We start from the raw sequence: 12,231 nt of genomic DNA, 5'->3' as shown, positions 1-12,231 counted from the left end.
CTTTCAAAAAAAAAAAAAAAAATTAGTCGAACCAACAATCATGTGAATATAATTAAAAAAAAAAAACCCTATTATGCCCTTCTTCCCTTCTAGATTTTCAGCCCTTTGAGGTGGCTATGATGCTGTATTCTTTCTATTCTCAGCTGCTTAATAGAATATGCACTCCATTGTAGCTACTCAATAAACATACCTTTAATGAACCAACATGGGGTGAACTGTGACATTCCTAGTATACTATGTTGCACATCACAGATAATAAATGCTTGATGCATTGGACTGAAAACTGAATAAAACCCAAGTGTTTCAAGGATCTCTCTTCTCCCTCTCCGTCTCTATGGCTCTTTTGTTCTCTGAGTGCTCACCACTATTGTTAAGTACACAGACCTCTGCTTGGGTTGACACAATCATGAAATCTCAGGATAGAAATTGCTATTGTGGTTATTTAACCCAACCATCCACCTAGGAATTCTTTATTTAAAATGACTGATAATTAGATAGTAGCCTCTTGCGGCACTGATTCACCCATTTCCTCCTAAGGCAGATGATTCTATCTCTGAACAATATACAGTTACTTTTTAAAAACAAGTATGTTCCTTTGTATTTTCACCCACTGACTTCAATTCTGACATACAGCAAGGTTAACCATGCTTATGATAGTGACCCCTACAAATTCTTGAAGCTCTCCTTTTCTGCCTACACTCCTATAGGTTTTGTATTTTTCTTATTCATCAGTCTTCTCACCCTTCTCAGGCCTTCTATTTCATTTGGTCCCATTGGAGCTCTGTTTATGTGATGCTCCATCCTTTCCTCAAAAGCAAACACAACCTGTCCTGTGTCCCATTCTCCCTAAGCCTCTGTTAAGGGAGAAGGAAGAATTCATTCTAAATTTTATATTGGTTGAAAATTACTCCAAAATTACAATGATATTTTGAGTCTTACTATGAAAGGAATGAATAAGGAGAGAATTTAAGATTTCTTAATTGGGAGGGGGGACTTACAAGGGGTTTGTAGGAGTTAGGACAGCCTTTGAATTTCACCCTATTTTTGTGTTGAAACTTTATATCTGTAGTGAAGAAAACCACATAAATTTACTATCGTGATAACACATTTTATTATTCATCAAATAACAATTTCCCTGAAAATGTACTTCTAAACATTTTAGTGAAAGCTTATGTTTACCAATTTCCATTATAGCCTAAACTCTATAGCATGTAGAAGTTTTACTTTGATTTGTAGAATGATGCAAATAGACATTTAGATATTTAAGTTTAATCAATGCTCTATAAATTGATCAGTTACAATTATCTGTCCCCACCTTTGAAATAGTCCCTTCGTTTGGCTTCCAGGACACCATTCTCTCAATTTTCTGTTTACAACTTTGACTATTTTATCTCAGTGTCAATGGGTTTCTCTTATCTCCTTGGCCACCAGGAGCACTGAAATTATCTAGAGCCCAATCCTTGAATTTACTGTTTCTTTCCAAATTCGTTTCCCTGATCATCTCAACCATACTTGTGATTTTTACATAAGTTCTAACTGCTGACTACTTTCAAATTATGTCTGTAGTTTGGACTTATTTCCAAAGTCCAAACTCATACACCCAGCTGCCTTCATGATATTCCCATCTGAATATCCAATAGGGATTTCAAGTTCAAAATATCCACTACGAAGTTTTGATTCTCCTTCTAAATGGGCTCATCCTGAAGTCTTCCTCATGTTCATCAGGAATCATTACTGACTCTTCTATTTGTCATCCAATCCATCAGCAAATTCTCTTGGCTCCGCCCTCAGAATAAATCCAGATCTTAGCACTGCTCACACTCCCCATCGCTATCACCCAAAGTAACACCCTTAGCTGATTATTGCAATAACCTAACTCCTTCAGACTCTCTTTTCTCCTTTAAACCCCTAGAGGCTGGTTTTACAGAAACCAGGGTGAAACTCTTAAATCCTACACTCTCTATAAGGGCTTTCCATATCATTCAGAACGAAACCCAAATTCCTATAACTACCTATTCTTGGATCTCAAGCACCATTGTCCTCTGTCCCTTGTTCTTTCCGATGCCATCTTTTATTACTCTCTCACCCCACCCCAGACACTTGCTGTTCTTAGAACATTCCAGACACACCTCTCCTTTAATGCTGTTACACTTGACTTCTTTCTACCTGGAACACTTTTCATCCAAACTTGAAGGGCTTACTCCCTTCTTTAAGTCTTTCCTGAGATTTCACCAGTGTCTTTTCTGAATACTCTATTTTCTGAAAACTCCCTCTCATAGCACTTTTTACTTATAAAACTCTATGTAAATTGTTTATTTAACAGACTTACTAATAGACAACATATATTTCCCCTAATTAGAATATAAGATAAATGAGTATAGGAATTTTAGTGGTTTTTTTGGTCAGTGATGAATCCTCAGATGGTAGAACAGTGCCTGGTACTCAATAGTGCTTCATTCTGGAAATGACATTACAGACTAATTCCACATTCTCTTATATAATTTTCTGAATTTTTCAAATAATCTACATTGACTATATATTACTTTTTAACCTAAAAAAAACCTTAACAAATGTAAGATAATTACATCCTCAAGTATTTCAACTAAGACTGGAAACAAAGAAATGCTTTGGCATATAGTCTAAGAAATTAGATTTAATCCCAGAAACTGTCACTGGCTAGCACTGTGATTTGGCAAAATCACCTAAAGTGGCTCAGTATTCTTTAAAGTAAAACAAACTGGTTGGATTTGGTTTTAGAGCCCGTTGAACTTTCAAATGTGTATTATTTTTGTGTAACACTATATTCTCTGGCTACTGAGACAATTCCAAATTAAAAATAAAATTCACCTTTAATCCCCATTCCCTAAAATATTTTGATGCTTAGAATAATTTTAATTCTATAACTATTTTTTTTATTTTTACAGTAACTTTAAGAAAAATCCACAGATACCACTCAAGTGGCATGCTTACATTCTAGGTGAATGGACCAAGTTTTAGGACAATTTGATAAAATATGTAGAACTGTCAGGAGTTCCCGTTGTGGCGCAGTGGAGATGAATCCAACTAGTATCCATGAGGTTGTGGGTTCAATTCCTGACCTTTGCCCAGTGGGTTAAGGATCCAGTGTTGCTGGAGCTGTGGTATAGGTCACAGTCGCAGCTCGGTTCCGGCATGGCTGTGGCTGTGGCGTAGGCCAGTGGCTACAGCTCTGATTCAACCCCTAGCCTGGGAATCTCCATATGCCGCGATTGTGGCCCTAAAAAGCAAGCAAACAAACAAAAAACAAAACAACAACCAAAAAACCTGTCATAGTAGGGTTGAGACAATCTCAGGCCCTATGTTAGTTAAATGAACCTTCTTACTATCTCCAGATTACTCTTGGTTTGGAGATCTGGAGAATACATACCAATGCCGTAGTTTACACAGATAACTCATTTCTTAGAGGAAGAGCAGGAAACATCTGCACAATCCATAGACAGGTGACAGTAACTTAGTGGAGTGGGTAAGAGCTGGCTCTGGACTCAGACTATCTTTCCAACTATGAGACCCTCAGCAAATTTCTTCATATTTTTCAGCTTCAGTATCTTCATTTGTATTATAAGGATAATAATGGTATTAGTTCACAAAGTTTTTATAAGAAACTAATTAAATGAAATATTAACTATAAGAGGCTTCGCATATTTGTCTGCCGTAAAGTGGTATTATTATTATCTAGTCTTTATTGTTTTTTCCAAAATCAGAAATAAATTTTAGAAACTTAGTTGTACAGTATATCACACTGCTAAAATTGTTGGAAAATTTAAGTATCTAATACTATTTAGTATTCAAAAATACACAATATTTTAAAAGAAGCGGTCATCCTACCACTAGTATATCTTCTGTGTGTTGCTCAAAAACTAAAAAAATACTATATGTATGTGTATGTGTGTAAATACTGATGTGATGTTATAATCATATCATTCCAGGGCTACTTATGTCCAAATGAATTTATTGCTACTCAAGGTCCATTACCAGGAACAGTTGGGGATTTTTGGAGAATGGTGTGGGAAACTAGAGCAAAAACATTAGTTATGCTAACACAGTGTTTTGAAAAAGGACGGGTAAGTTATCTGAAAATCTTTTCACAGAATGTTATTTTATAATTGTGTTAATATATGTGTGGCAATTCCAGCTAATACTTGAGTCACCAATGACTTGGACATCTATAGGGCAGTTTAAACTTAGTAGTGGCCACAGTGAGATATATATTTATTATATCTATCTACATCTGTGTATCTATTATATATCTCAGTATAACATTGCTTATGACTGGTGATTTTCTCTGAATACAGATCAGATGCCATCAGTATTGGCCAGAGGACAATAAACCAGTTACTGTCTTTGGTGATATAGTGATTACAAAGCTAATGGAGGATGTTCAGATAGACTGGACCATCAGAGATCTGAAAATTGAACGGGTAAAAAAAAATAGAAATCAAACATGATAGAAAATATGAATGTTCTAAATGTCTAAACTGAAACTAATTTCTAGAGGTATTCCTTGATTACTCCATATTTAGTACTGCTTTTTTTTTTTTTTTTTTTTGTCTTTTTGTTGTTGTTATTGCTATTTCTTGGGCCGCTCCCACGGCATATGGAGGTTCCCAGGCTAGGGGTTGAATTGGAGCTGTGGCCGCCAGCCTACGCCAGAGCCACAGCAGCGCGGGATCCGAGCCGCATCTGCAACCTACACCACAGCTCACGGCAATGCCGGATCGTTAACCCACTGAGCAAGGGCAGGGACCGAACCCGCAACCTCATGGTTCCTAGTCGGATTCGTTAACCACTGTGCCACCACGGGAACTCCAGTACTGCTCTTCTATTATCTTCTAAATAGAAGTTTTGAATCGGCATCTGTCTTCAATGTCTGTCACTGTGTTTAATTCCAAATTAGATAAAGTTTTTATTAACCATTTATTAACTAAGAACTAAATTCTTAGTGGGCAAAGGAAACAACTAGATCACTGTTTATCTTATTTTTTGAAGAAACTGTAATGTCTGACTTAAAACAGGAATTTCCCAAATCTCGTGTCTCTATCTACAGCCTAACTGTCTTTTCTATTTAATCCAGAACGGGTACATAAGAAGTAGGATAGGCTCCCGCTTATATAATAAAAATGCCTATACACGCAGAAAATGATACAAGGACCTTTATACTTTCTGATATTATCAGATACTCAGTGCCTGTGTTTTGAATAATTAGTGCATCTGTTTAAGCGGTTAGGTCAAAATTGTTCAAAATCTAGTCTTCTGGCACTGGCGTTACGTTACATCTGAATGTACATCCCTGCGTCAGCATCTGTCGGCAAGCCTTCTCACAGGTGCATTCACACTGAGGGCAACGTTTTAACGGTAGCAGTAGATGCCCTCCCTCATAGGAAATCGTGAAAACACAGTTTCTTCTGTTCCCCAAGAGGCATTTTAAAAGACCACCTCGAAACGCTGGGAAGTCAGCTATCCTCAAACTTCATTTCGATACTTAGATCATCTCTCATTTGTCCAGCATGGGGACTGCATGGCCATTCGACAGTGTAATTTTACAGCTTGGCCTGAACATGGGGTTCCTGAAAGCAGTGCTGCTCTAGTTCACTTCGTGAAGCTGGTTCGAGCGAGCAGAGCACATGACACCACCCCTATGGTTGTTCACTGCAGGTAAGAGACCTTTTTAGAACTTTTTATGAAACACTGGAAATGGTATTTAAACTCAACGTGACCTTTTTATTATCATGATACCATTGATTATTATCTGACAGAATGTTAATATAGATTCAGTCTAGCGTTTAGTTTGCAGATATTTTACGGGTTATTACAGATCAAGATGTAGCTACATAAAAGTTAGGTGGCAAAGATAAAATGAATGACTGGGTCTGAAATTTTCCTGAACTCTTGACTGGATTTTACCTCTTGAAGGCCTTAAAATTACAAACAACAACAACAACAACAAAAACGTGCAAATCATTATTGATGTGAATGAGTGTGGGTGTATATAATTTTATGAATAAACACCTGATCCTTCATTATTTCACCTGTTATTTGTTTGCTATACTAATTTAAACTTTTTTGGTAAAAGCAAATTTCTAGATTTGAGTTGCAAATAATAAACAAAATAAAATAAACTTTAAAGTTATGAAATTAACTGACCCAAGCATGATTCCAAATTTTTGCAAACTTACTCAATGTTTTTCTTTCACCTAGCTCTTTGAACATAATAAATAGAATTATGACTATACATTAAGACTTTATTTTCACTGGTATTTTATTCCACTGAAATATTGATACATGCCCCCTTCCTCAAAGAAATAAAACTCACAGTTACTTATTCAGAATGCAGACTTCTGGGCATGCTGATATAATTTATAATTTGTAACATAATATATCTAAATCATACTCAACTTGAGTCTCTTCAACTGCTGTAGTTTGTAAATTAGAGAAAAAGTGGGTGAGGACATACTGTTTTATGATACCACCTATATAAGGTACCTAAAAGAGGTAAATTTATAGAGGCAGAAAGCAGAATTGTGGTTGCTGGGGCTTGGGAGAAAGAGAAACTGACAGTTACTATTTAAGGACTATAGCGTTTCTATTTGGGATCATGAAAATGTTCTGGAAACAGAAGTGGTGATGGTTACACAGGACTGTGAATGAGCCTAATGCTACCGAATTGTGCACCTAAATAAGGTTAAATTGCTAAATTTTGTGTTATGTGTCTTTTGCTACAATAACAAATTTAAGTAACAATATACTTTAACCACAGTAACCATAACTATTATAATTCCAACAGCTGATGGATAATTTTCCCTACAGGAGTATACTATAATTAATGTGGTTAAATATGTAAGAAAATATTTATCCATCCACATTTAAAATTTTATTTAGAGGAAAAAAACTCAACATGTAATTTAAATGAGGCTACATTTTCCAGGAATATTTATTTTATATGTTTAAAATGTAAGAGTAATACATAAATGCTTACTCATTATGAGATATCTTTTTACATTTAAAAAGCTTATAGAATAAAAAGTAAAAGGCTCATTCTTCTCTTCCCAGCTCCACTTTCCCTCTATACACATAAAAATTTTAACATACTAGTATCTAGTATAGAGTAGCAGTTTGCTTCTCAAGTCAGGGATTGATTTTTGAGCTGGCATCACTGATGATTGAAACCTTTAATGGACATTGCCTTCAGCTTCTCCACATTTTGCATACACACTGACACAGGATTAAAACAGTGGATTTTAAAATCCATTAAAAAAGAAAAGTAGCTTCTCTCATGTAGCTTCAAAAAGAGTAGTCTCCTTCTTTGTGATTGACTTAGATAAGAGATCCGAAAAAAGTATACTTATATTAACACTCATCTTTAAATATCATTTTAAAACTGTCTACTAAATGATTACCTCCGATTCCAACTTCTTACCTTGACTTTAGACTTATACATCTAATTCCAATTCTACATGACAACCTAAATGGTCACAAAATTCTGAAAATCTTATGTGTCCACAACGGAACACCTGAGCCCATCTCCAAACTCATTCCTTTCTTCTCATCGCCATCCTGGTAGACAGCAAGTCCACTCTCTAGGTCCAGAAACTGACTCTCTGCTTCCTCTCACCTTTCACATCCAATGGAACAGCAAATACTCTGTCCCCTGCCCCCCATCATCGCTCCACGCACTCTCCCCACCCTGGTCTCCTTGCTTTTCTCTGAACACCCTGCCGCTCTGATCTGTCCTCTTCTGGCCTCCCCTGGCAGCAGGACTCCTCTCCCAGATATCCACAAGGGGCTCTCCCTAACCCTGTTCAAGTTTCTTTTCAAACATCACGTTGTCAGAGAAGCTTTCTCTGATGACCCTATCATCCTACCCTAGCAACCTTTTGTCTCCATAATTTACCTTTCCTCATGGTACCTTATTGCCACTGGGCATATTCTGTGCCTTTACTTTTTGTGTGTACTGCCATTCTCCCTCCTCTAGAATATAAGCTCCATAAGTTTAGGGACGTCGTATTGTTTTACCCCAGATGCCTAGGACAGTGTCTGACACCTAAAATGTATTGAATAATGTAATGACTGATTACTCTATTGGGGTTTATGTGTTATCGTAATTGGATTTATGATGCAATGCTATCTCTTAGGTTGAGTCATAGGAATTGGAGATAGCTGACAATTTTTTAACCTACAAATGGCAGTTTTGTGTTGTTCACAGTGACATTCATAAGACTAGGTGGCCTTTCAAATGTCTCTTTTTTTCAGGTTTACTTCCTATATTAAACATTTAAGTACCTAGGAGTCTTGGTTTTTTTAACTGAAATTTCTGAATAAATTGTGTCACATTTATCAAATAATGGTTTCTACATAGTACATACCTGTCCTTTAGTATAAAACTAATTTCTTAAAAAAAAAATTAGCTCCCAATTTTATTGTCTATAGGCAGCAAAAGCAAAAAAAAAAAATTCTAGGGAAAGTGAGAAGAACACAGAAGAGTCATTATCAATATGACATGGAGGATATGCTATATGAGCTAAAGAGCTGGCATTATTCATGTTTAGCATTCCTACTGGTAACCAAAAATGTATTCAATACAAAGTTTCTGGTGTTAAGAATTTTCAACGATTTTTAAAAATCTCTATACTTCTCCAATTACACCTCTTAAAATAATACGACAGGAGAGGAAAAGTTCAACTGGTTAAAAAAACTCAACTATTTGATAGAGTATTTTTTTTTTTTAATTTTTTGTCTTTTGTCTGTTGTTGTTGCTATTTCTTGGGCCGCTCCTGCGGCATATGGAGGTTCCCAGGCTAGGGGTCGAATCGGAGCTATAGCCACTGGCCTACGCCAGAGCCACAGCAAGAGCCACAGCAACGCGGGATCCGAGCCGCGTCTGCAACCTACACCACAGCTCACGGCAACGCTGGATCCTTAACCCACTGAGCGAGGCCAGGGATTGAACCCGCAACCTCATGGTTCCTAGTCGGATTCGTTAACCACTGCGCCACGACGGGAACTCCCTGATAGAGTATTAATGATACTCATCTTGCTCTGTCTAAACAGTCTTGGGAACAACATAAATCCAAAGAAACTCCAACGAAAATCTACCTCCAAATAAGAAAAGACACTATTTAGAAATGACTGCTATCATAGTTTATTCTCTTTATAACCATCAACATGGGCCACCTTTTGCTGAATAATTTACATGTGCTTGCATTTTCCTGCAGTGCTGGAGTTGGAAGAACTGGAGTGTTTATTGCTCTGGACCACTTAACACAACATATAAATGATCACGATTTTGTGGATATATATGGATTAGTAGCCGAACTGAGAAGTGAAAGAATGTGCATGGTGCAAAACCTGGTAAGCTACCTAACAGTGCAAGCAGTGTCGGCTCCGAAATTTCTGCAGAGGAGGGTCTTAGTGGCGGTGATCTGGGTAGGCGTGGGTGTGTACTCAGTCTGCAAAGCAGACCCTCTCCTTTCCCACATTATCATCCAGGGGCGCAGGCGGGGCCTCGGGGAGGGCACTGAGCCCACACGCCCCAGGCATCCTTCAGCACGAGACTGAGAGGCACACAGAAGATAATTCACAAGGTAGACTTGTCTTTAGCCTTTGGGACGTTTTGAAAGCTTAGGAAATGAATCAACTCCATTTACTCTGTAAACGTGCTCCAAGGTGGGAGTGGGGAAAGTTTACAGTATTAACTGCTACGAAGCTCTATGTATTTCACTTGTCCCTATTTATCCGCTTTGCATATTAGTCATAATAGTGTTTGTTATAGTGTATATCATCAACCAACTGGGAGGTTTCTGTTCTGTTGTCTGGGTGTGAAAGTAAAAATATTTATAAAACATATAGATTTTTTGTCATTAAAAAACTGCATAGTATAATGGCATTAAAACTAAAAACCACCTTCTGTTGAGTGTCTAGCAGGTTTCAAGTACTCTCCTACATCCTTTACATGTAGTATCTTATTTAATTCTTTATTTGTGAGGCAGGGAAGCAGATGTTCTAAGAATCTAAGTGATATTCAAAGATTATACTATTAATAAGCATCAGAGCCAGATTTCAAACCCAGGTCTAACTATAATACGCAAGACGATCCTATAATAGTTTTGAACTGATATTTTTATACTACATGATACATTTTTCTCACAGTAAGTAAAGATCTGCTGTAATTATATTTTCTAGGGTGCCTACTAGAAAGGACAAGTGGCTTACAGTGGTTAAAGCTGTGAGGAAACAGGTTCCTTGCTAAAATGTGCAGACAATTAAAAATGCAGGGCTCTTAGACAGTTTTACCCAAACTTACATGACTGTGAAATCCTTGAACTTTTTTTGACCCCAGAACCTACAATGCTGTATCATGGCACATGAACGTCCTTAGCAAGATGCTGCTCTAGACCAGAGACATCTAAGCTTTTCAGAATGCACATCCCTTTCACGAAAAATGTTTGAGCATTCAAGTCCAATACATATATATATTTTTTTTTAAAATGTAGATTGTACGATTTTGTAAATCATAAGACATTCATAAAATAAGAAATTAAAAAATGATATAAAGGTCAAATGAGCAATTTCGATAACCTTACTAATAGTGATGGCCTCACATTATCATCAGGTATTTTCAAAAAATAAAATTTATACTTAACAGAAGATAATTCTGTTTAAACAGTGTCTTCAATACATAATTTAAATTATTTATAAGTTGTAAAAAACTGGTCTTATTGTCAGGCCTGATTACATGGTTGATTTCACCTCACAGTATGGCTGTGAGATGATTATTCTAGGAGTATGAAAAATGTCAGCCCTGTACTCTTCTTGTCATTCATTTGTGCTTGCATGATACGTATCTTCCTTCCACAGTCTCTTTGTAGGAATCTTTTTAAACCACTTCACTTATGGTTAGGTAAAACAGGACCATATGCATCCCTTTATATGCTGAAAGGGGATGCATGAGTGAAGCATCACTCTTCCCTTAGGAAACTTCAGAAATGGACTATGACTTGTAGCCAGGTTTGGCTTCATGGCTGGGCAGCCTATACAGCCTCACAAATCCCCATGCTCAAAAGGGCCCTGCACTTGTTTGCTGTCCCTGTTTTGAAAATCTTTAATAACTTTTGAGGACAGGAACTCACTGTGTAGTGGGCCTGGCAAATTTTGTAGGTGGTTCTTACCCAGGAGTGTTATAAAGGCGATGTCGGTACAACCATTAGCGATTATTGAGTCAAATTCTTTTCTTTTTTGTTGAGAATAAGGATAAATAGCTAACGATTTCCTCCCCTGTCACTGGGTGTACATACATGCACTAGTGATCAATGCTCTTGGCATTGATCAAAACTGGTTGGTGCTCTTGGATAGGTTAAAGGGTGGATATGGTTGGGATATTATTTCTTTCTAGAATCTTTTCAAATAATAACAGTTGAAAAAAGTTGAAAACATTTTGTCATGCTCTACATCTTTATGGAATCAAACCTAGTGAAGAGTGTGTTCAAGAGTGCTGTGAAGAGGAGTTCCCGTCGTGGCGCAGTGGTTAACGAATTTGACTAGGATCCATGAGGTTGCGGGTTCAATCCCTGTCCTCACTCAGTGGGTTAAGGATCCGGTGTTGCCGGGAGCTGTGGTGTAGGTTGCAGACATGGCTCGGATCCCGCGTTGCTGTGGCTGTGATGTGGTGTAGGCTACAGCTCCGATTAGACCCCAAGCTTGGGAACCTCCACATGCCGCAGGTGCAGCCCTAGAAAAGACCAAAAAAAAAAAAAAAAAAAAGTGCTGTGAATAACTTCACATGATTTAGCACTCAGCATATGCTCTAAACTTCATACATTATACCTGATCAACCAGCCAGAGGAAAATGCTGTAGGTTGGCTAGAGGAATGGAAAGCATGTGAATTTTGGAGTCAGAAAAGTGAGTTCAGATTCCAGCCCTGCTAACTGCTGGCTTCGTAACTTTGTTAATTAACCTCTTTAAAAGAGCTGTTTCTCTTTTGGAAAATAGCTGTGTTATACATTTCACAAGCTTATCGTCAGTTTTAAATCAGAGAAAATATCTAAAGTTTCAAGTCTGCAGTAACTGTCTAGCATGCACTAAACGTCTGACAAGAGCGGGCTGGATTCCATCCTTGCTTAAAACCTGCTTCTCCCGAGCTGTCTTTCACCTGGCTTCATAACCAGCAGCTATGCTCTTCACTGCCTTTTCACCGTGAT

The 12,231-nt window shown here is 37.4% G+C and overlaps 1 protein-coding gene and 1 long non-coding RNA gene across 7 annotated transcripts in view; one reads left to right on the top strand and one right to left on the bottom strand.

The window, feature by feature from the left end:
* The window catches only part of LOC110260827 (uncharacterized), a 63,309-nt gene that overhangs the window by 25,690 nt on the left and 25,388 nt on the right, over nucleotides 1-12,231 (bottom strand). The gene's annotated exons all lie outside the window — the stretch shown is intronic.
* The window catches only part of PTPRQ (protein tyrosine phosphatase receptor type Q), a 224,236-nt gene that overhangs the window by 208,183 nt on the left and 3,822 nt on the right, over nucleotides 1-12,231 (top strand). For all 4 annotated transcript variants that reach the window (XR_014804594.1, XM_084957734.1, XM_021093069.2 and 1 more), the window contains 4 exons: nucleotides 3,966-4,100; nucleotides 4,332-4,457; nucleotides 5,543-5,691; nucleotides 9,249-9,384. Coding sequence is in view for 3 of the 4 variants with exons in the window: in XM_084957734.1 (XP_084813860.1) it covers nucleotides 3,966-4,100; nucleotides 4,332-4,457; nucleotides 5,543-5,691; nucleotides 9,249-9,384 (546 nt within the window). In the remaining variant the exon portion in view is untranslated. The remainder of the gene's footprint in view (nucleotides 1-3,965; nucleotides 4,101-4,331; nucleotides 4,458-5,542; nucleotides 5,692-9,248; nucleotides 9,385-12,231) is intronic.

The sequence above is a fragment of the Sus scrofa genome, chromosome 5 (genome assembly GCF_054392235.1).
Source record: "Sus scrofa isolate SSC_HxYL_T2T_F1_AM1 chromosome 5, Sscrofa_HxYL_maternal_Yorkshire_Landrace_v2.0, whole genome shotgun sequence".
Taxonomy (NCBI): domain Eukaryota; kingdom Metazoa; phylum Chordata; class Mammalia; order Artiodactyla; family Suidae; genus Sus; species Sus scrofa.
Note: the sequence above shows the minus strand (reverse complement) of the source record. Positions and strands in the feature narration are given on the sequence as shown.